This window comes from Podarcis cretensis (assembly GCF_951804945.1).
Source record: "Podarcis cretensis genome assembly, chromosome: 7".
In the NCBI taxonomy this organism is placed as follows: Eukaryota; Metazoa; Chordata; class Lepidosauria; order Squamata; family Lacertidae; genus Podarcis; species Podarcis cretensis.
Window position 1 is genome coordinate 33,833,640 of NC_137176.1, and position 23,353 is coordinate 33,856,992.

A 23,353-nucleotide genomic window follows, 5' to 3' on the forward strand; every position below is an offset into this window, starting at 1 on the left:
TGGGAAAGGAAGATAAAGCAGTGAAGGGACATTGGCCTGGATATTTTCGTCATCCCCTTCCAAAAGCCACATCAACTGTGAAATAATTGTGGGCCTTATAACTGGCATGCAAATTTTTCTGCTACCAAATTGGAGGAAAGAGATGAGCTTGGAAGACAGGGGCCCACACTTCATTCATTTCTTTACACTGTACTTTTTAATTGTTATAAAATGAATTGTTATGTCTTTCAAAAAGGTCTAGATATGAAGTGCTCTACTCTGGGACTGTGGGGTCAGGGAGACCCAGATCCACTTTTCTTTTATCCCAGTTCCAATGAGAGAGAGAGAGAGAGCTTGTTTTATATTGAAATGTTTCCAATTATAATGTTTAGGAAATCATGCCTATATCCATCTTGAGTTGTTAGATCCATCAGCGTCATCTCTCTTTACTCCCTCCTCCCTCCTCTATGTAAAGTCTGGAACAATGCAGGATGTGTTGAGGCAAAACTGTTTCAAATTAAGTTGAATGTCAGTCTTTAAAAGTTTCCAAGGCTAATTCAAAGGACTGTCCTAGAGCTTGGTTTCAGAGTTATGAAAAATTGGAATCCCTTGCTTGAATACATTATGCTGTGTTACACGGCATAGTTTCAGTTTGTAGAAATCTGAAATGAATTCAACTATTTGAGTAGACTTAGGCTGTAATAGAGCAAGCATATCTGTTTTTATGCAAAGGGGCAATTGTGCTTTTTGATTCTCTCTGAAGGAATAAGGGAGACTATTAGAGTGAGCACAATCACTAAAGTACTATATTGTATTAAAGGTGTTCAGTGTTCCTAATCTTGGTTGGGTTATGCCTAGTGTGCCCCCCCCAAGTTAAGAACCTACAATCTAACATAGAACCTAAAAAGTGCACCCCTCTACACTGCATCTTATATATAGGGCCTCTAGACTTTCTTTCTATGGCACTATAGGACAGTAATGGAGAAAGGGTGGAATACTGTGCATCACAAAATCACCAGTCTGTATGGTGGAAGGCAGCAGTCAGATGGGTAGCTTAACTCATCCTGCCCAAATCAGATTATAACCTGCTGTCATCTTTCTGACTCCCAGGCTATAGCAAGATCTGATTTTGCTCGCTTCTGTTTTCGGCCAAGATTCCACAAAGAAAAAGAAGCGGAAAACTTGTAAAACCCTGAGCAGGTAGCTGGTCCAATAAAATATATAATTCTATCTACCATTTGTATCAAACTCTTCTTGCTCTTGAAGAAGCTAACTCCTTAAAAGCTTCCTGCTTAATTTTTTTTTTACCTTGGGTACCCTATTATTGCCAAGGCTATGCTGGTTTTTGCATTTGTCTTTGACTAAAGAAACATACACATGGTGATGTGTTGGTCTGAAAATGCACTGTTGTTACACTACAGATTAAAATAAGGATTAAGGAAGAGTGATGGGTTCCTCTGGGGAGGCTTGATAAATGTACGTGCACCCACAGCACATTAATTGTTCGGGGTCAGCTCTCCTGCTCAAGACAAATACCTGCACATTTACATCTGACACACTTATTTGTCAAATCCCAAAGCTGCTTCTGCTTCTAAACCTACAGCAAAACTGCCATTTTGCTCAGGTACACATTTCTGCAGGTTGCATCCGGTGCCAGTCCAGCTCAGAGTAGACCTACTGATGTTAATGCACATAACTAATTCAGGTTCATTAATTTCAATGGGCCTCCTCTGAATAACTCTAATATGGGTCAGAACCATGACCATGCTTTGATTCCATGCCTTCAGTAGCGCAGGGAACCTCAGTATAAATAGGCACAGCATCTTCTTTCAAAATGAAGACCCACGAATTGCCCTGGTATAGTGCTCATATTCTGTCTTGGGTTTGGAATAAAATGCACTTACCACATACTTTTCAGTAGAGCTGGAATAATTCTTCAGTTTCTAGGTGCTTCGTGATTTATTTTGAGCCAGTGTGTTCCAGCGTGTGATAGAGGTGAGGGGCAAGGCAAAACTTAAGGAAGGGGTGTGGAGACAGCAGTGCCTAGGCCTCTCTGGGGCAAGCCATCAGCCTTTTTTGCCAGGAGGTGTGTGTGTCAAGTCACCAGCTATGACTGCCAAAACCACAATTGTCAAAATTTGTTCTTTAAAAAGAAATCTGTCCTTACATCTATTCTTTGCATAAAGAAAATATACTTAGTGTTTCCTTTCCCATCTCAGCCCTCCTACCAGAGGTTTCATTTGACAGTGATGGAACTAAACACATGAAATGGTGGAGTTTTTGTTTGGTAAAATCTGAAATGCAAATGGATTACATCAGTGATGGGGAAACTGCGGCCCTCTGTTCTTGATAATGGCCTAGACATTGCAGGATTCACACACTAAGGGAAGCAACAGGGCTCTATTGATCCTTATGCTGATCCCTCCCCATATGCAGGTATGCTCTAAGATGGATCATACCCTAGGTTTAAAATATGACCCCTTTCTTCAATATTCAACTTCAGTGGAATATTGGAGGTGATCAGTTAGAAAGTCTGCAAAGCCAGAGGTGACAGATAACTGTGTCATCCAGGGACTGGGATCCTATCATGCTGCATACGTCATTGACTCCAACTCCCATCAGCCCCAGCCAACATGGTTAATGGTCAGGGATGATGGGAGTTGTAACTCACACCTTCCTATCCTCATTTGGCGCTCTCTCTTAGGTGCCTCTGGTAAACTCATGTTGGGGTGGGGGGCTGGATCAGGATAAAAAGATTATCACAAATCTCCTTGATCATGGTTGATGTGGGGAAAGGGGAGTGACAGTTGGGTTTTATTTAGCTTCCTGCAGATTCTTTCACACACATATATTGTGCCTCCACTAAAATGGACAATGTCCTATACAATTCTGCTTTAATGGAGCCAAGTGTAGAAAGAGGAGAGTACAGTCACCCTGCTGTGGGGAAGCTAAAGGTGAGCTATCCATCACTAACTAGCCATGAGGCAATCTCTTCCTAAATACCAACACAGTTTTCTTGTTGAAAAATTGGAGTTCTGCTTACTAGCGTTGCCTAGAAAGGGATTTCCTGTAAAAGGAAGTGGCTCCTCTACTCTTAAGGTTACTTATTGCACAACAGTAAACATGAAATTGTGTATGCTAAGTGAGATAGACTTGACAAAAGTCTACTAGCACCTAAAGATTAAATCTCGTCCGTTAGCCAGATGCAAACCCTTTTCCTGTTAAGCCTTTAAAGAAAACCTATCTGAGTCTTCATTATAGGCACAACGGAGAAGATTGTGAGGTTTAGGCTTCCACAGCTACTAAATGCAAAATAACTGAAGTAGTTCCACACCTTAGGAATAAATGTATAGCAAGAAGAACATGTATTCTGGTGACTGGCTCCATATTCTTTTCTCCCTCATAACAGTGTGTTTAGTTGAGATAAGGGGTGCACTTCTGGGTCAGAAGCTGCTGTGTATACTAGTTGATTCTCACTTTAAACAAGCTAAGTTTTTTGAGGTTTTCTGAGATGTCCACCACAGCACAAAATTATCCTTTCCAGCATGCTTCTACATCTACTCCTGCCAATCACAGTATTTTCATTTCTGTGTTTATAATTGGTAAATGCTGTTGTCTTTCATAAGTATAAGCTTCTATAGCATCTCTTAAAAGGAGAAAAGTGAAATAAAGTGGAATGTGAAATCCAAGCCCTAGAAATGTGGCACTCCTAAGTCAGGGATTTCATTTAGTTTTGAGAAAATGGCCTTCAGTGGCTTCAGTGACTCTTTAGGCAAAATTCTGGTTGTTCAGGGCAATATTTCTTTCTGCAGTGCAAGGCGTGCAGTTCATATACCATGCAGAATTGGATTCTGGTCCCACATTTTAAATTAATTGTTGATTGGTTGAATGACTCCCTCTTCCCTCCGTATTTTTAGCTACAAGAAAGAAGCATTTCAGAGCAATCTCATTGTCAAAAGCTGATGAATTGCATTGGCATATTTCCCCGAAACACAGCAAATTCTTCATTGTGACTGAGAAGGTTATTTCAAAAACACACTTGGATATACTCAAAAAATTAAGAGCTCTCCAAATGATCAGGACCTGGCACCTGCCAATTAATCAATTCAGCAAACCAAAATATAATTAATAATCAGATTTATGCATTCAGATATGGTGGCATTAATGATAAATGGAAATGAATGTTGTGAAATTTAATCCTGTGTGTTACTCTGAGCTCCTTGGGGAGGAAGGGCGGGATAAAAATTCAGTGAATAATAAACACTTCATCTTCTGTCCAAGTGGAGTCAGATGCTATAAAAGTTTAAAGCAGCACCCTGTCTCAAATCAGTGGGACACAGCCTGTCCTTTCTCGCCACTGAAAAGCCCTCATTTTCTTCTTTCCTCATTATTACTATTTTTCTATACTTCATTTGTCTAGAAGTGGGGTGTTTCAGATTGTGGCTGTAGGGATCATGGGAAAGTTCACATAGACACCCTTGCCTAGTCCACAGCTACTACCGAGTGTGTGTGTGTGTGTGTGTTCATGTGTTTTCTGATACTGCCTGACAATGCTGAAATTAATGCAGATTGGCATTTAGCATGCTATTCCAAGTGCCCATTTATTTCCACCCACCGTGATATGCGAAAAGTGCAGGACTGGTAGCAGTCACATGACTTGACTCAACATGCACTGCTGGCTATAGAACTCAGTGTGGGATGAGTGGTTTCTGATGACAGTCACACATTGATGGGATGATGGGATTTGGCCTTGACGGTGGCAGCATCCACAAAAACCATTTTTAGTGCTATGGGAACAAGCCCTGAGGTATATCCAGAATGTCCCAGTGGGAGTGTCTGCACAACCGCAGATGGAAGACAGTGTGGGGTCTTTTAATTTTGAAGAGTCTCAAGAACCAACCCAATGGATACAGGTGAGTCATTGCCTGTGGTGAAGTTCTGTACACAGCTATTTTCTTTGTGTATTGGTATTATTTTCTCTTCTTTTCAGAGCTGTGATTCACATCACCTTTAGCTCTCTAGTTTGGGTAAACTACAGTTCCCAAAATACTTTGGGGGAAGCAATATGATTTAAATGTGTTTTTTTACATGTATAGTATGTATGCAGCCATAGTAGCTGTCTTTTAAAGGTAGGGAAACTTTATATTTTTTTATTTCAAGCCCAGCTAATCTCCTCTAAGTGCAATTATAATTTTGACAGTATTGGAGGAAGTTTAAGGATACATCTGAAACTCTTGTCTTCACTTGCCTCTTTAGAAAAATATGGCTTGTACATCTAAAAAAAGGATTTGCATAATCAAGTCAGCTAATTAACTAGTCCGACTGTCATATTTTTCACTTTGTATTTTTTTAAAGAAATTGAAAATGCTGGGTGGCGTTTTTTGTCTAACATAGGAAAATTGCAGGAAGGCAGCAAGTTGTCAGTCGAGCTAATCTCACAGCATCCTTTTCTCTCTTTAAGGAAATAATAAAGCTGGAGGAGCAGATTTGCCACCTTTCTAATTCTGATCTTTTGTGATGAGTAAAGCTATTTTTTAATAGAAATCTGATAAAGGGGTAAATATGTGTGATCATGAGCTTCAGTGAAACGTAGTGGGAGTTACTGATGAAAAGCCTGATTCTAATAATGGAGTCCATAGTATGAATAAAAAGGAGGCATGTGTATTTTGTTGTTATCATGAACATACACCAGCTGAATGAATAGTTTGATTGCATGAGCATGCGCCGGCAAAATATGTCTGGCATTAACCCTTAAAACAGCAACATCCTGGCTCATTCCTTTCTCTTCACCCAACATGTGCCTAGTGTCTCAAGACTCTATATCTAGCTCCTTGACAATAAAACTTTCCCAGTACATCTTTACAGCCTCTATAGTTCAATGTATCTGAAGGTCACCAGCAGAAAGAGAGAGAGCCAGGAAGGGGGGAAATTTACATGTAAAGTGGCAGTCTCCCTGTTTTATGAGAGCTGGATTAGAGCAATATGGGGGGAGAGGAGAATTGGGGATTGGAAAGTAGAAAGGTTCAGACTCGGTGGTTACTATCACATGAAAGAAGGAATGAGATGGTTGTACCAATCCTGAGTTTTTGGAGCTTTCACAGGAAGGGGCCTTGTCCCCACTAGAGGGAAATCACAGATACATAAATTTTCCCTCAGGATTATTTTGCACGCACTTTGTGTGGAAATGGATCTCTATCCCTGAGGCAGTCCTGTGCTCTGGTCATATGCACTGGTGAGATGATCTAATAGTCTATGGGCTGTGTGTATGCATTCTGTGATGCTCGTTAAGAGTTATTTGATTGAAACATGGGGTATAATTTTTCAGAGTAAATAAATATGTCAATGGTATCCTTTGTGAATTTTGTTTTATTTACTAATATGCATGCAGAGCTCTTTGAAAGCATATAAACACCCTCTCAACAGGAAATACACTAACCTTGCATTTTATCCTTAGAGATAAGCTTATCCTTCAAACTACACCCCTCTTTCAACTAAACCCAGCTTGAAATTTCCTGAGTATACTCTTTTGGTAAGGAGCTACTTCAGTCTTTGTGTGTGTGTGTGTGTGTGTGTGTGTGAGAGAGAGAGAGAGAGAGAGAGAGAGAGAGAGACAGACAGACAGACAGACAGACAGAGAGACAGATCATCATTACTGCAGTTTGGCAGCAAAGTATTATTGGACACTGAACTAGCCTTTTCATCCAGGCTGGCTCTTGGGCCTTTACAGAGAGGAAAGGCTGTGAAGGGCTTCAGCTTGGGTTAGGTCTTTGCCTGAGGAGCAACAACAAAGTCTCCCTAGCTGTGGACTATTTCTGTGTTCCTTGGGTATGATTCTCAGGCTTGGCCACAGACTCAATTCCTAGCTGCTGGCTGACCTCTGAGAGCTGCTGATGGCCAAGCTTCGACACTTTCACTCAAATTTGAAAACAGAATGACTGGTTTTCCAGTCTGAGACATTGTGTTGCCTGAGGCCCCCTGAAGAAACTATGGAGTACCCAAGGGTGATCTCTGACAGAGGAAATCCCACAAGCACCTTTCCCCTGGAGTAAAAATGCAACAAGAATAAATGAAAAAGTAACAAATTTCTTTTCCTCCATAGCACCCAAAATCGTCTGCCTGAGATGACCACTTCCTTCTGTAGAGCTGCTTACACATTACTCTTATTCAGGCCTTGATAGGTATTATATTGCACAGTTCAGAGCAGATTCCTAGCTTTCTGGGAATACTAGGAACCTTTTGTTTACAAGTCTGGCCCCTTATCAGGCCATATTTTAGGCAAACTGATGCTAGGTGAATTCACAGTAATCAAACCTGTGCAAACGCATAACAGTACAAAACCTGTTGAGTTCCAGTGAACAGATTTGGGGATTTATTGGTCAGGCAAAGTGATGTCATTGGGTTAACTTGACAGTGTGGCATTCTATTTGTAACAAAACTTTCTTAATTATTAAGATGTTACAATGAATCATGGCACATAAGTGCAGGACACCATACTTAAGTTTCAAGTTCAAGCTGAATGTCCAAGGTGAAATAATAGAAATTAAGTTGGTTTGCAGGTTCTGGACACTATTCTGTCTTTTGCTTCCATTTTCATGGAAGCCAGAAAAGATGCAAAAGATAGTGTAATCTTTCTTGAGCATCAAGATACAAGAATGAAATTTTGCATGCTGGTTTAGAATAAATTTGTTTTGTTTTTTTAAGTGTGAGACCCATTAAACTCTTGCAACTGTTTTCAAGAAGAAAGCTAAGATGTAAAAATGTAGTGTCTAAAGCAAGGAATTCTTGAACACTGTGCTTATCACATTTATATCCCATCTTTTTTCTGAAAAGCTTAAGGAAGCATATTTATGTTTACTCCATTTTATTATCACAAAAACCTTGTGAAGTAAGTTACATTGACTAATTTTCACTGGCTCAAGGTCATTCTATAAACTCCATGCCTACATGGGAGATTTGATCAAAAGCAGCCTCAGTTCAGAATCTACATTGAGGTATGGCACTCCCCAATCCATACAGAACTGGACATGTAGTTTTAGTTATTATGTATTTGTGTATTCATATCTCTGTGGTCCTTTGGTGCACACATCTTCAGAGATGATGAATAAGTCTTTTGTAGCATTTTGGAAAATATAAGGACTGTACATGTATAGCAAACACAAGGAGAGGGGCAGCTGCACCTCCTTGATATCAATATGTTGAATGGGGAATTGGAAAGAAGAACTGATGCATGCAAACCTGTTCATGCATAAGCTCTCCACCTGACTGGGCAACCAGGATGTGCAGGGTTCCCAGTGGGTGGAATGCCTATGTATATACAGCTAGGTGCTCAATAGGGTCTCCTTTCAGATGGCCTTCTGAATTTGGGGTGGGCATGCAGTGAATGTGCAGGGATGAGGAGGGGATGAGCTGGCAAGCATGGTCACCCTCCCCCCTCCACATGTGCAGAGAATTTACACATCATCACAGGAGTTAGGCAGCAACATCCCACATGTGCATATTTGACGGTTCGCTTTCCATTATACATGACAAAAGATCTGCCCCTGGTCTTAGGTGAAATCCAGTGGCATCATGATTATCCTGAGTGAATCCAGCAGATGTCTGGTTTTATCAGTCAACGTGCAATATCACAGCTGCAGCTGTAGACATCGTGAAATTCAAAGTTATGAGAAGTGACATTCTGGAACTTCCACTTCTGTGAGATGGGACTATAGCTGTTTCAGTGATGCTATGGACGGTTGAATTATTTCTTTTGTATATGAATAATTTGAATAGGAAAAGGATGAAAACTTTCAAATATGGGGCTTCCCGAACGGGAACTCTAGAGCACTCCCTCCCAAATGCTTCAACTAAACTATGCCTTTACTCCAAAAAAAAGAGAGAGGAGAACTTAGCTACAGTCAGATTCCAAAAATGGAGATTAATTTTTATTAGAAACATGCCTAATTGTTTTGGGAGAGAAAGCACATATGGCTTCTGCTGTGGTTGCATCTTACAGTGTGTTCTAGTCTAAGTGGATGTGTTTATCCACCACTAAGCCTTACTCGCCCCCCTCCCATTTATATGTTTGTTGACAATGTGCAGGGTTGAACTGGCATTTTCATATTTCAATGCACCAAAGGCCCCTTAAAGAAGATGGTTGCAAGTGAGAGAAAAGAGATATGTAGCTTGCTCCCTAATGGCTTATTACCGTCACATTTGCAATTCAGATCAGTTTTAAATTGACTGAAAATTTTCAACACATAGCAGGCAGTTTAAACTAATGATTGTCTGGAGGTTCATATCTGACATGAGCTAAGGTTCTGTTCAAAACAAATAGCAAATAATTCCTCCCATAGAGTCAAAATGTCACAATTTAAAAAGTGTACATTGTTTCCAGAGTGTGTCAGTTCTATAAGAAAATCACATACGCAGCAAATATTAGAGGGCCCTATTTGACTCCGATTTTTTCTTGATTTAAAAACAGAAATGTTTATTCACATCTAAGAAGTATGAGCAAAAATCCTTTTTAAACAAAAAACAAAAAAGCCCCTTCAGATATCCTAATTGTAAAATAAAAGGCCCTTGGGGCAGTGGTAGGCCTGAGTTGCCTAGCAACCCTCAGCAGGTAGCTGAGATACAGCTGCAGCTGTCCTGATTCTTCCTTAAGAACCTTCTTATAGCTTTTTGTGTTAATCTTTAACCAGGCTTTTAAATGCTATATTTTCCTCTTCCGTTGGTAGCTTGCAGGAGCTGACTGCTCAAATTTTCTCCCTCAGGCATCTTGTGAAGGTTTACAATTGCATGTACCATCTAACCTTATTTTGCATAGCATATTCGGAAGGTTTAGTGAAATTTTTACTCTATGTGAACAATGGCTGCTGTAGGCACACAACTACAAACACTGCCTTTGATTCTAGCTTCATAACTGTGGTGGAACTGTCTTTGTAATGATTTCATTTGTTTGGACTATATCATTTTATGCTAAAATTTAAAAAAAGCACCTTAAAAAGCAATTTACAATATACAATAAAATATAGTTTAAATGTATTCAAGCACTAGGCAATGCTTGAAGAACAACTGTAGCCTGAAGCCTGGATTGAGTTGCTGTATCAGTATAATTGAAGCTGTCCAATATGCCCAGGATATTATGAAAGTTTTAACCGGGTGCCAATGGGTGTGCTTCTTGAGGAGAGTGTTTCAAGATGAGGGACTATTAAGAGAAAACACACATGCTCTGCTCATCCTCCCCTATACTGAGAAGGAGCTCAGGTGACAATTGCAGTCCCCATGCAGGTTTATATGGATATAAGTGGCAGTCCTTTGCATCAGAGTCCTGAGCCATATAAAACTTTTAACATCAAAACTAGTATTTTTAATTGAGCCAGAAACTTATTAGTAGCCGGTACACCAGTGTTATATATTCATGCCTTCCTGCTCCTGTTAATAGTTGCAGGTTTGATCCTTGTATGCGACAACTGCATATTCCTGCATTGCAGGGGGTTGGACAAGATGGTCCTTAGGGTCTCTTCCAACTCTGTTGTTGTTTAGTCGTTTAGTCGTGTCCGACTCTTCGTGACCCCATGGACAAGAGCACGCCAGGCACTCCTGTCTTCCACTGCCTCCTGCAGTTTGGTCAGACTCATGTTTGTTAGCTTCGATAACACTTCCAACTCTATGAGTCTATTATCTAAGCTTCCATACTGTCTTCAAAGGCAGCCCCAGGAACCCAGGTTCATTCTGCTGCTTGAGCAAGTTGCTGTTGGCTTGTTTGCACAGGTGTTCAACATGGTGCGAAGACCTGCGTGTGTGGATGAGGAATCAGAGCTCAGATACAACAAGCATAACTTCCGTGTCAGCTAAAACACATCCAGCAGCAACCTGGAACATACTCCGAACTGTCAAGATAGGCAAACTTCTTAGGCTTGCCGTGTAAAATTCTCTTGAGCTTCCTGGAATAAAAACAGAATACCGACGAAACAAGCATGTGTACAGAGTGGTTCCATGCTGGCTGCCCAGCGAGGTCCTTACAGACAACAGTTTCAGGAGCTGGTTCAGGCATCACACATCAAAGTGGGACTGCAGGGCCATTTTCTCTTTTGCCATCTCCATTTTTCCTGCCAGCGTTCTTCACATCTCGGAAATGCCAACTGTGAGAATTCTATGTCATACTTTCACTTTGAACTCATTGTTGCTCTGGCTATGCCAGTGCCTGATTTCGGGTTAAAGGTTTTGGTTGTCATGTGGCCCATACCCAGCTATGTGTTGACATAACTTGCATCTTTCTCTTCTTAGATGAAAGCAACATCATATTGTTGTCTAGCACCTGCTAAAAATAAGTACATTTGAACTCCCCCCCCCCCAACCTGCATTGGGCTGTCTTGTACTCAATACACTGACCTGGAAGACTCTCTGATGAAAAGAACAGTAACCTCAGTCCCCATAATTCCACATGAATAGTTTAAAACATTTCCCTAGTATCATCCATCACAAAAAGTTGTTCAGTGAACTCAGAAGTCACTATGCACTTTCTGTGCTCGTGTGATACTTAAGAAGTAGGGTTTTTTTTCTGACAGGCGACGAGACAAAGTCTTCCATTTCAATATTACAAAGAACAAACCATTGCTTTTTATTTCTGTTTCATCCTTTAGATACACCAGGAACAAAAACACCAGCCCCGTTTAAGCTATCTCCTTCTGACTGGGTCTGCTTTTAAAGATTTCCTGCGTGGTTTTTGTTGGCACTAAGTCTGGCAGAAGGGACCAGAATCTCTGTAACCCACTGGTCCTGCTGCAAATATCATAGGCAGGCAAATTAATTAAGCAGCCTTTGCAGTGTAGAATGGCATAAGCCACATTGAAACGATGCACACACTTCAAAACCATTCCAAGGGCAGGACTGGGATGATAAAGCATCTAGACGTGGTCTGAACCATGACAAGTTCCTTTGCTTGCACAAAACAGGCCAGAAATTTCCAAGAAAGGGGCCTCTCTGGTAAGATTATCAGGACTTCCTACTTCTATCCATGTTACAAGCACGGTATAAACATTTATTAGTCTTATTTTATGCTGTGGAATGCAGAAGGACGTGCAAATCTTGCAGAAACGGAAAGTTTGGGCAACCTTTTTGGAATTTAAGAGACGATGCCCCTTAAGGTTTGGTCCAAATATTTGGGTTTTAGCTTTATCAGAGCTAGGTAATCTAGGTATAGGTATGGGATCATTACAGTGGTCTCATTAAGAATAATTTAGAAGCTTTCCTGCTTTAAGCTCCTTTAGTACGGGAACTAAATTTAGCTGTTTGCACAGCTCCCAGTAAAACTGTTTCCAGCACATGACTGAGGTTGCTTTGTATGCATTTCTGCAATAAAACTGGCACACACCTGCCTTGGGTGGTAGAGTAGGGTGGAGTGACCGAGGTACAAGACTGCCTTGTTGGTAGAATTGGAAGCCTGGTCTCTCCATGCAATACATGTTTTTCCTGCCCCTTAGTCCTTCACCGGTGTGAAGGCTGAAGTGCAATATGCCTGGCTAGTTTGAATCAGATTTTCAAAGACCCTGTCTGGGGACTTTGCGGGGAGCAAAATGATCCAGCCACAATCCACAAAGGTATCTGGTCAGCCCATTTGTTTTCAGAGTAAGTCCAGAGTCTGGCACAGAGCTAGTTATAAACTGTGGATATTTTCTCAGTTAAAGTGAAAGGTCAAATTGATGCTCATCCCCTGCCATGGTAAACCCAGAGATACAGACTGGAAGCCGGATCCAACCAGCTCAGTATAATCCCCGGAGAGTTTCCTTGGCCAGCAGCATCCATGATGTAAGTGAGAAGTTACCAGAGACGCAAGGAAACTCAAATCCAGCTTGATTTCAAATTAAACTTCTGAATCACTGAATCATCACAACAGTTTATAGTGATTTTATCAAATTCATTTTTCCTGTTCCCCCCCTTTTTTTTAGTCAGTGTATAGAAGGCCACTCTCCTGTGCTACAAACCTATTATTGTCACTCAAAATATACAAGATCATTTCTGCTGGGGTGTTCCAGCTTGCTTGCTTTGTGAACAAAGGTTTCAGAAAGTGGTTGCTTGGGTCTCTATGTAAAGGGCATGCTAACAGATGGTGAGTGATGTCTTCCACCTGAGGCTGACCACAAATGCAAAATCTGTCCCTCTGGTTAAGAACTTAATTTGTTCTGGAGGTCCATTCTTAACCTGAAACTGTTCTTAACCTGAGGTACCACTTTAGCTAATGGGGCCTCCTGCTGCTGCCACACCGCCGCCGCGTGATTTCTGTTCTCATCCTGAAGCAAAGTTCTTAACCTGAGGTACTATTTCTGGGTTAGTGGAGTCTGTAACCTGAAACGTCTGTAACCCAAGGTACTACTGTAGTGGCTATCCAAGACTGCAGTGGTCGTCACTTGGAAACACAGCTCAATAAAAGTGTTTCTTAAGGACGTTGGTGAGAGTTGGACAGATAACTAGCTCTAAAATGCTCTGTTCTTAAGAGCTAATACCAAGGGGGAAAGTTGATGTTTCTAATTATTTGCAGGTCCCTTCTGGATTCTACCCACAAGCCAATCCTTTTGTTGGCAGTTATTCAAGGTCAGAGCAGAGCTCTGTTCTGGATAGTAATAATAGTCTACTCCAAGACATATTGATAAGCTGCTTTCCAGAGTTTGTTATCATCCAATTCCATATAGCACAGAGCAGGAAAACGCTCTGTAGGCATTGTAGCAATTTTTTAAAATATACTTTAACTGAGCGCAGTCTATTCTTGCCTTAATTGTTGGCCACCCAGATTCTTTATGAAGAAGCGTTTCTGATATTCCTGATGGTAGACAGTACAGCTTCTGGAAAAAAATATATCTGCACTTAGTTTCCTTGGCTGAGTGGAGCATCAGTTGTACACAAGCTCCATAGTCTCTGGCCACAAGTCCCCAGATGTTGGTAACCAAAGGAGGAAGCAAAACCAAGTTCAATTTCAAACACATTTTTATATTTCAGTATTTTTTTATGTTTTTATTGCATGGTTTGCATATCACTGTGATTAAAGCAGACAGTAATGTACTCTTAACAGAAAAGAATGGCTTTTCTGAGAGTTTTCAGACATGAACAAATGGTTTACATCTCACAAAAGGAAAAATAACATGGACATAAATATTGTACCACAGGATGAATTTTTGCGTAAGGCCTGCAATGGGCAGTGAAAAGCAATGAGGCTAAGAGCAGGTCCTTTTGAAGGCGTTAGGTGCTAGCTCCAATTGCTCAACAGTGACTGTCATGGATGAGGCGACACTTCAAGAGTTTCAGATAGCTGTCAATTTTGTGTGAGTCCCTGCGCAAGCAGTGCAGCAGATTGTAGAATGCAAAGAGGCGAGAATCTTCGTCAGCCAGCTGCAGAGATGGCAGCCCCGACCATCTAGAATAGACTTCATTACCCAGGTCACCTGGGTGAACCTAACGAAGAAGAGAAAAATGAGTATCGTTAGCAAGCATCCCAGAGACAAAGTCTGTATCAGATCAGTATTGATCTGTATCAGATCAATATTTAGAGAATTATAACATTAACACTTTAAAGAGTTGCCCAGTATTTGTTTGGGATGAGAGAAGATCCTTGCTTAGGTTTTAAGAAAGCCAAATGGAATTGCGCGGGAAAACCCCATCTTGACAGGGAGAACTACATATTTGCTCCAGACAGTAAAAGAAGAAAGAAACAGCTCATGCTTCAACCATTTGAATTGATCTCCATGATTATTACTCATTTACATTGCAACTCTGCTGTGCAAAGTGCTTTCCCAGGATTTATATGTATGTATCTGTAAATAGAATGCCGTACTATTAGCTTTCATGATGAAACAGTGACTCCCTTGGGTGATATGGAAGTATTCAGGCATGAGAACAGAACTTTAAATATAGCACTCAAATTAGAATTCCTTTGTCCAAAGGATAGCTGCCTTGTTTTGAAAGCACACCGACTTTTCTTTGGGAGCTAGCAGCATTTGTGCACTCAAATGGTTGCAGCTTTCCTAATTTCCTGAAATCTATAGGCTTGAATAGTCTTAACTGTGTTGGATTGGAGCCAATATCTGGAGTAGGGAAGAGATGAAAACATTACCTTGTTTCCTGTGAAGGGAACCATCCAAATTGGGGTGGGGAACCTGTGGCCCTCCAGATGTTTTTGGACTACAACTTCCACCACCCTTGAGCATTGGCCGTGCTGGCTGGGGGGGGGATCCAACAACATCTGGTGGGCCACCGATCTAGAAATTACCATCAACTTGTATTGCCTGTTTCCAAATTGAGAAATAGGCCCTAAAAAACTGATTTAGAAACCCAAAGGGGGGGGGAGAGTTCCAAAGAGACATGTTAATTATAGAATAGTGGGGTATAGCCTTTCTTAGAACACACTATTATTAAAGGAAAGAATAAGATTGCTGTAGTTCTCCACCTGATGTTGTGTAATTAGTTCAAGGGAAGGAAATAGAGAAGGGTGTTAAAAAGAAGAAGAAGAAGCCTGGATAACTGGCAGAATGATAGAACTTGCCCCCATTTGGACATATGCAATCTAGGGATTATGGTAGCTTGTTGTCATTTCTGTCATTTTCCAGTTCATGGAGGTTGACCATCTGAGAGTGTGTGTTTGGAGCACTTGTCCAGGCTCAATGAGTAATTTAGAATTCTTCAGAATACTGTCCTATGCAGCTGGAAGAATTCCCAGGTCCTTTCTACATACCCTCCCAACGATTTTCTCCATCCCATCCAGAAGCCGTTTGTTTTGCTCTTCAATCTCCATGGCCTTCCAGAGAATGGTGTCAGGAGCCTCTTTGATTCTTTGGACCTCCGAGACCAGATGTAGCAGAGGGTCATTCCAGGAACGGAGAACACTCAGCACTAAATTTAGGAGGTCTTCATGCTGCACATTAGAAAACCAAATTATATTTTGTTAAACAATGCCACAAGATTTACACAGGAGACAGATAATCCTAGCAAGTCATTTTTAAAACTTATTTGTTAACAGTTTTCTAGCCTGACCTCAGTTGTCCTGGACTCCTGCCAGGACTACTGTAATGCACCCTGGTTGAGGTTGCCCTCGAAGACTGTCTGGAGTTATAGCTAGTGCATAATGCAGTTGCTAGGATGGTAAGTGGGGCAGCCCAATGGGACCCTGTATCATGCCCTAGCTGCCAGTGAGCTACTGGGCTCAATTCAAGGTGTTCATACTAGTGTACAAAGTCCTGAACAGCTTGGAACCCAAGTACATAAAAGAGCATCTCCCTTGATACCAACCACCTTGGCTCCAATGATCAACAGGGGAGGCTGGATTAGTGATTACACTCTATAGGCTGCTGCTTGGTTGATGTTGACCTGTGATAGGGCCTTCTCAGTGTTGGTTCCCCATTTGTAGAATGCCTTTCCTGGTGAGATGTGCCTGTTCCTGTTTATATAGGCGTTTGATGGTGGAAAGTCTCCTGGCAACCCTGAAATTATAAGCTGTGAGTGTATGTGACTGTTTTACATATTTTAGTGGTTTTAAATTGTTTTAAATAATGCTTTTTAATTTTTAGCTAATTGTTTTATCGTTTTGGTGTTTGTCATCCTTGGCTCCTCCAAGAGGAAGGGCAGGATAGAAAACAGCAACAGTTGTTGTTGTTGTCCGTTCGCTGTTCTTCCAGATAGCATTAGAACCAATCAATTAGACTTTGTAAAGTATTTTCAGAAGTCGGGCATTTAGTGTCACTGGTCCTGTGCTGTGAGAGATTCAGTAGGCATTCTTGCTTTTGACTTCCAAACATTTCCTGGCGACTTTTAAAATGCTGACAGGCCTATGCAGTTGTTTAAATCCTTTTGACTAGCCAGTTACTTTAACGATTACTCCGTTTTTCATGGCTTTTGCATGTTTTCATATACGCACTGTGCACCTCCCTGACATTCTATGAGAGAGTGGTAGAGAAATATTCTTTAAAATAAATAAATGGAAATAATATCTCTGGGCTAACTGGGTGACAGAATCCCCTAAGTACACATTATCAATAAACTGTCCATGCACTCTCCAGCGCTGGTAGACACTGCTCTGTTCAGCCTTGTTGAATGGAATGCCCTTTAATCTGATGATTAGTTTAAGCATTAATGAGACAGTTTTAGAAATACGGGATCTGGAAAATATTTGAAAACATAATGGAAGATGAAATCTGTGGTAGGCCACTTAATACCTTATCCAAAGCATTTCTATGTCTACGTATAGCATGGCAAACATGCCCAGGCATGGGTCTGATTCCCCTTTGAAGTGTTTTGCTTCTGGGGAGATTTCTTTTGAAACTTTGCCACTGCTTGGGGTGAGCCGGAAGATCAAAGGGGCTTTTTCTTTCCTGGGATCCTCCTAGACATTTTGCTGCCCTTGAGACCTCTCTAATGTCGACACCAACACTTTTCACTTTGCTTACTGTGGCAAAATACACGTACCCTGCGGCTGAACCCTTTCGCGCTCCCTAGGTCGGGAGAACTGCAACACTGCGAAGTTCAAATGCTCACACACCAGCTCTCTAAGCCAATACAAATAGTGAGAGGACTGTGTCTCATGGCTTGGTTTCTGAGGAGGCAGATTATTCAGTGGATAAAAGGAACTTAGAAAGAAAACTATTGCCTGGGAATCGATACAGCTTTGGTGCTATGTGCTACTTCAGCATTTACAAATACATCCAGAAATTTTCCCATGAATTCTAATTACCTTGACAAGTGTATGGACTAGAAACTTACTTTAAAAATAATTATTATTTTAATAAGATACTCATTAAATTTTAGAAGCTAACATACTGGGGGAAATTATATGACACACTATACACTTTTGACAGTTGGTATCCACCACTCTTCCTCTCTCTTTGCCTTTGTCAGTTGTACTCCTGCCTTCCTTTACCAGAAAGTCACACCTCTTTCCTTGGAACAGAATAGATATCAGGCCTGAAGAGCAGGCTTTGGGACTTTCTACAGGCCACACATCTACCCCAGGCCACAACACTCACCATCACTTTTTCATGTCCTCAAGTTCTTTTGCCTAGCAAGAATGTCCCTTTGCACTGTGATAAAGCCTCTTGCTTACTGTCAAGATGGAAGATTGAGACATGACGTTTGCATGGCTAGAATATAGCTGACTGTAGAGAGGTAGGCATCCCATCCGTTGCTCCACCTCGCCACTCCAGAGGGACAGGCTCGCCCCATACTTTCTTGACTATGAATGGATCTTCCGATTACCGAGAGTGACGTGGGCAACAGAGCCAGAGCAGGCTACCCGGAGTTAACATCCACCTTGCAGTACGCCCACCATCTCCACGATGGCTCACTACCTGAGGACCCCAGCCAGCACAGCATCCGGCAAAGCTGACTTAACAACAGGCATGATGTGTCTTTTTTATGAACTGAATAGTGTGTTGGGGGTGTGGCTTGTGTGTCTACTAATTTAACAGTGCTTAGCTTGTTGTTGTTTTAGTTGCTATTTTGTTAATGTTGTTTTATGGATTCTAAATGCTGTATTGATTTGTTAATATAATATGACTTTTGTTGTGATTGTGGTGTTTAGCTTATATTTTTAGTCGCCGTTTTGTTAAATAATTGTAAATATTTCATTGATGATTTGTTAATTATATTATTTATGCTGCGTTTGTGATGCTCTGTTATGTTATTGTTATTTATTGTTAGTAAGCTGCTTAGAGATTCATTTGAATGAAAAGCGGCACAGAAATTCAATAAATCAAAATAAAATCAAAATCAAACCTGCTTTTTGCCTCTGGCTCCACCCACCCAAGGTATCGCTAACTTGTCCCACTGATTACAGTGGGGACTAAATTAAAATAATCATGGCCCTGGATCCAGCCAAGGATTAATGCCTTGTAGATTAATGCCTTGCAAGACTTCCTATGGCCACTTAATGTGGTCCTCCTTTCCTTCTGGACTGAGTCATTGAGACCTTCTAATCTAAGCTACTCATGTGCTTGTTCCTTGATCTGTTTGCATTCAAATAGGCAGAACTCACATGAATCTGCTGAGCTTGCTCCTTGTCTTCAGGAGTGGTTAGGGACGAAGTGTGGCAGCTGTTAATGGCTTTGGCAATAAACCCTCGGCCCTGAGCATAGCGTTCATCCTGAAGATAAGAAAAATCAGACTTAGTACAGTAGATAACAAGGAAAGAAGAATAAGTAGTAGTAAGAAGAAATCGTAATCAGAAGTTACTTCTTTGCAGTTGCTGCTCGTGTGAAATGTATCCTTCAGTTATGCAGGCCTTTAATTTTGTATCAGAACCTTATTACACGCCCCTCTAAGACTGTGTCAAATGTAATTTGCTTTAAACTGTACTGTGGAAAGAATCACTTTTGGGGATCAGGTTTCTCCATAATCTGCTTATAAATAAGAGGGTCTCTATTTTGTAAAGTGATCCGTAGACTGTGATCCCACTGAGTAGTGTGGGATGAACATTTCTCTCTCAATACCTCTCTGCCAAACTCCAAAGCAACTCTAGCGCCTGGGTCTTTTAATTGCTTCTCTCCTACAAAGCATTCCACTCAGAAAACCCTTTGTTACTTTGTTTTGCTCCTCTAAATGGTTTCTGTGTATAAATGGCAGTGTTTTATTCAGTCACGTCCATCTGTTGCTGCTGTTGTGTCTCCTAAGAGCGTCTCTTTCCTTTGGTACGCTGGACCTATTGAAGAAGACCTCCTAACCTACCTCACTCCCACTTCTTAAACTTAAGGTGTCTTAAGGTGTGTAGGAACTTTGCTTGCTGAGGTATATGTTGAAGTATAATCCTGAATCTTTATTCCTGCATTCCCTCATCTGCAATTGAAGTCTTAAATACACTATCTTGCTGAAATTCATTTCAAGTGTGTATAGCTTTCTCCTCAATCCTTAATACTGCTTTAGAAAAAGTAAAGATTATTAATTAAGACTTAATATAGTTGGGACAGTTTACACGGCTTCAATGATGATACACAAAAGAACCTGTGAATCTTTATTCCTATTTCAATCATACTTGGCTACCATATGAGTATGGTCTTATATTGTAAACTGCCCTGTGATCTTTGGATGAAGGGTGGTGAAGAAAGGTTTTACATACACACACACACACACACACACACACACACACACACACGTGTGTGTGCACGTACCTTGGCTTGAATGCCACAAACCCGGAAGTAAGTGTTCCAGTTTGCGAACATTTTTCGGAAGCCGAATGTCTGACGCATCTTCTGCTTCCTGGGTGCAGGAAGCTTCTTCAGCCAATTGGAAGCTGCGCCTGTGTTTTTGAACGGTTTTGGGAGTCAAATGGACTCCCGGAATGGATTAAATTTGAGAAGCAAGGTACCACAGTTTACATTCAAGGTAGATTTGTCCAACTGGCCTTTCCAAATATTGGGTGGTACCCAACCAAGTCATTCTCAGAGAAGACCCATTGGCATTGGTGGACTTAAGGTAGTTATAACTCTCTTCCTGTGACTGTAGGCACTGATGTTCTTCACTCTGGTATATTGAGGGTGGCATAAGCCTTGATGTCCATCTTCATATCTACTGCTGAATGTCTGGATGTTGTGGTTTTTAATGTTATTGTTTGCTTTTATATTCTTACTTGCACATCACTCTGGGGTCCTACAGGATGAAAGGTTGTCTAAAAATAGCATACAAAGCCTATTGATTTCTCTGAGCATCTCTTAGTCAGACACCGCCTAATAATCATAACAGTACTTAGCACCATACTTGTGCGATTTCCTATTCTGAAAGGGAGGCAGAAGCAAACAGAAAGGCAGCCACAGTTTCCCCTTTGCTAGAGAGTTCCCCCTCCCCCATTTCTTCATGTCGTCTTTTAGTTGGAGTTCATTTTGTAGAAAAGTATATGCAAGAAAGGCTTGGGTACTTACAAATTCATTGAACATTTCCGAAGACAGGGAGTGGATATAGTGTGAGAGTTTGACAGCGCGGTCAAAAAGATCCCCAAGAGAGACCTGACAAGTGTCAGATCCATTGGGACAAATAGGTGATGATGTTACACCCTTCCTTGACAGGTACACGTTAGTAATCGCCAGGATGGCCAGCAACACACCTGTTCAGGTAAACAAGAACAACAACATCAGATGTCCATCAAGTCCAGAAAGTGAATGGGAAACTTTCCACATTCTGCCTCCTCCTTTAATGCTTAACTTCATTAAACCACCATATGTGAGGAAACCAACTTTTTATAGATATGTAATTGTGTTTGCATAAATGTAAGAGTGTGGAAAGATAGGTTGCGCCCCTTTCTTTCTGGCTTTTCCCAAGGGTTCCTTCCTTCCCTACAAACATATGGTATTTAAATTAAATTTGAAGGAGGGTGGGGGGGTCACTCCCAAGATTTTGATTGTCCTGGGATTATGTCTGCAAATTTTCAGCAGCTGTGCCGTTTAAACTCTTCTGCATATGTAACGGGACTACAAAAAAAACCCTGTAGCACACTGGAATGCATTCAAAAGGCTCCTGGATGCCCTGGGAAGGTAGTTCTGCAAACACTGCTTATACTTTAAGACCCGCCCCCCCTTCCAAAACTTTAATATCTTATAAATCTGTATGTTGCTTAAAAATGGTCCCCATACCTTTGCTATGCAAGAAGTGTGCAGCAAAGAAACTGATCGGTAAAATGCAAATGTTTTGATTTTATATTTGCCTAAGCTATGCTTTAAGGCACAAGTCTATAATAAATGTACTATGATATGGGTCCATTCTTAGGAGAAACCATAGCTCAGATGTACAGCATGCAGAAGGTCCCATGGTTCAACCCCTGGCATTGCCAGTAGAAAGTTAAGGTATAGGTAATGTGACTCTGGGACACGGGTGGCGCTGTGGGTTAAACCACAGAGCCTAGGACTTGCCGATCAGAAGGTCGGCGGTTCGAATCCCTGCGACGGGGTAAGCGCCTGTTGTTCGATCCCTGCTCCTGCCAACCTAGCAGTTCAAAAGCACGTCAAAGTGCAAGTAGATAAATAGGTACTGCTCTGGCGGGAAGGTAAACGGTGTTTCCGTGCGCTGCTCTGGTTCACCAGAAGCGGCTTAGTCATGCTGGCCACATGACCCGGAAGCTATACGCTGGCTCCCTTGGCCAATAAAGTGAGATGAGCGCCGCAACCCCAGAGTCAGTCACAACTGGACCTAATGGTCAGGGGTCCCTTTTCTTTTAATGTGACTCTAGAAACCCATAACTAGTCAGAGTAAACTAGACAATACTGGTCTGTGTTGACAGATAGGCTGACCTGCTATAAAATAGCTTCCTCTGCTCTGAACCTCAATTATGTTTATCTGCTGATATTAGTACACACACACACACACACACACACACACACACACACACACACACAGAATTTTCAACATCTTGTGTTCTGGCTATTTGTGTGAAGCCAGTCTTAGACCTCAATCTGGAAGACTTCTACTGGGACTGATTGGTCGTGATCAACTGCACAGTTATGATCCAAACAGCAACAGTAGTGCTATGCTTTTATCAATACCAATGAAAACACCATCAAGTTGTGAACAAACTTTTTGAGTTCACTAGAAATCTTTTTGAGTAAAAAAAAGAAGGTGAGAGACATTGCTGAGCCGAATGAAAAGCCACACCATATGCAGTTTTAATACTCTCAGATCATTCCTTTGCATACTTACACAAGAGTAAATTAAACTAAACTCAGTGGGACTTAACTTTGGAATGCATAGAAGTGCACGGTTCATTATGTTAGATTGCTGCTGTTACCAAACAAGTCTTGGGTTGCAGCAAGGTGAAGGCATGCTACATTATGTCCCATTAAATTTCAAGGAAGAGCATAATTGTAGCAAATTATGGTTTAATATGTTGTTTGGCTATAAGAATTGAGAAGAATCAATGCTCTCCTTCGTGGAAAATGCATCAAGTATAGTGTGAGGGTCTAAATCAATCATGATCCACCAGAATATTCTCTAGTGCACAGTGTGACATTGTGCAGTGCGTTTAGAAGAGTTTGTGCAAAAGTTCTAAGAAGGTTCCCTCCCTGTGTTCTTACAGAGGCTGCAAAATGACTTACAGTGTGCTTATGCATGCCTATTACGAGTGATTTTAAATTTATTCAGTTTAAAGTTTCCCCTTAATCTAAATGAGAGAAAGGCCAAAAGAGTGGCAAAACACGTACCTTTCAGCGAAAACTTCTTGTTGGTCATGGTAGAAACCATCTCTGCTGACTTGCTTTATCAAACAGAAGATGGAATATCTAGTTGCTGTCACCTTTAGGTTCCATCTTTATATACACTTTGATGCCCATCCATAAATGCAGCAGGATTTACTCCCCCTTTGCTGGTCTTTGCTCATCAACAGGATTCAAAGTTCATAATTACAAACATCAATAAGCCTATTCATATTCATCAA

General features: G+C 41.2%; 2 protein-coding genes across 8 annotated transcripts in view; one reads left to right on the forward strand and one right to left on the reverse strand.

Moving 5' to 3' along the window:
• Nucleotides 1-23,353, forward strand: part of LOC307220151 (uncharacterized protein) — a gene marked incomplete at its 3' end in the record, with an annotated part of 350,445 nt that overhangs the window by 256,720 nt on the left and 70,372 nt on the right. The gene's annotated exons all lie outside the window — the stretch shown is intronic.
• On the reverse strand, nucleotides 13,943-23,208 carry PRL (prolactin). Its single transcript, XM_079983839.1, has 5 exons — nucleotides 23,121-23,208; nucleotides 20,853-21,034; nucleotides 18,977-19,084; nucleotides 15,686-15,865; nucleotides 13,943-14,409 (listed from the first exon to the last, which is right to left on the reverse strand). Exons 1-5 carry the CDS (start codon nucleotides 23,158-23,160, stop codon nucleotides 14,218-14,220), a joined length of 702 nt encoding a protein of 233 aa, XP_079839965.1. The 5' UTR covers nucleotides 23,161-23,208; the 3' UTR covers nucleotides 13,943-14,217.

Coding starts and splice junctions, on each gene's coding strand:
- PRL (XM_079983839.1), bottom strand. CDS start 23,160: ATGGTTTCTACCATGACCAACAAGAAGTTTTCGCTGAAAG. Junction 21,035..23,120: donor CAAGAAGTTTTCGCTGAAAG/GTACGTGTTTTG, acceptor TTACCTGAACAG/GTGTGTTGCTGGCCATCCTG. Junction 19,085..20,852: donor CGGAAATGTTCAATGAATTT/GTAAGTACCCAA, acceptor TCTTATCTTCAG/GATGAACGCTATGCTCAGGG.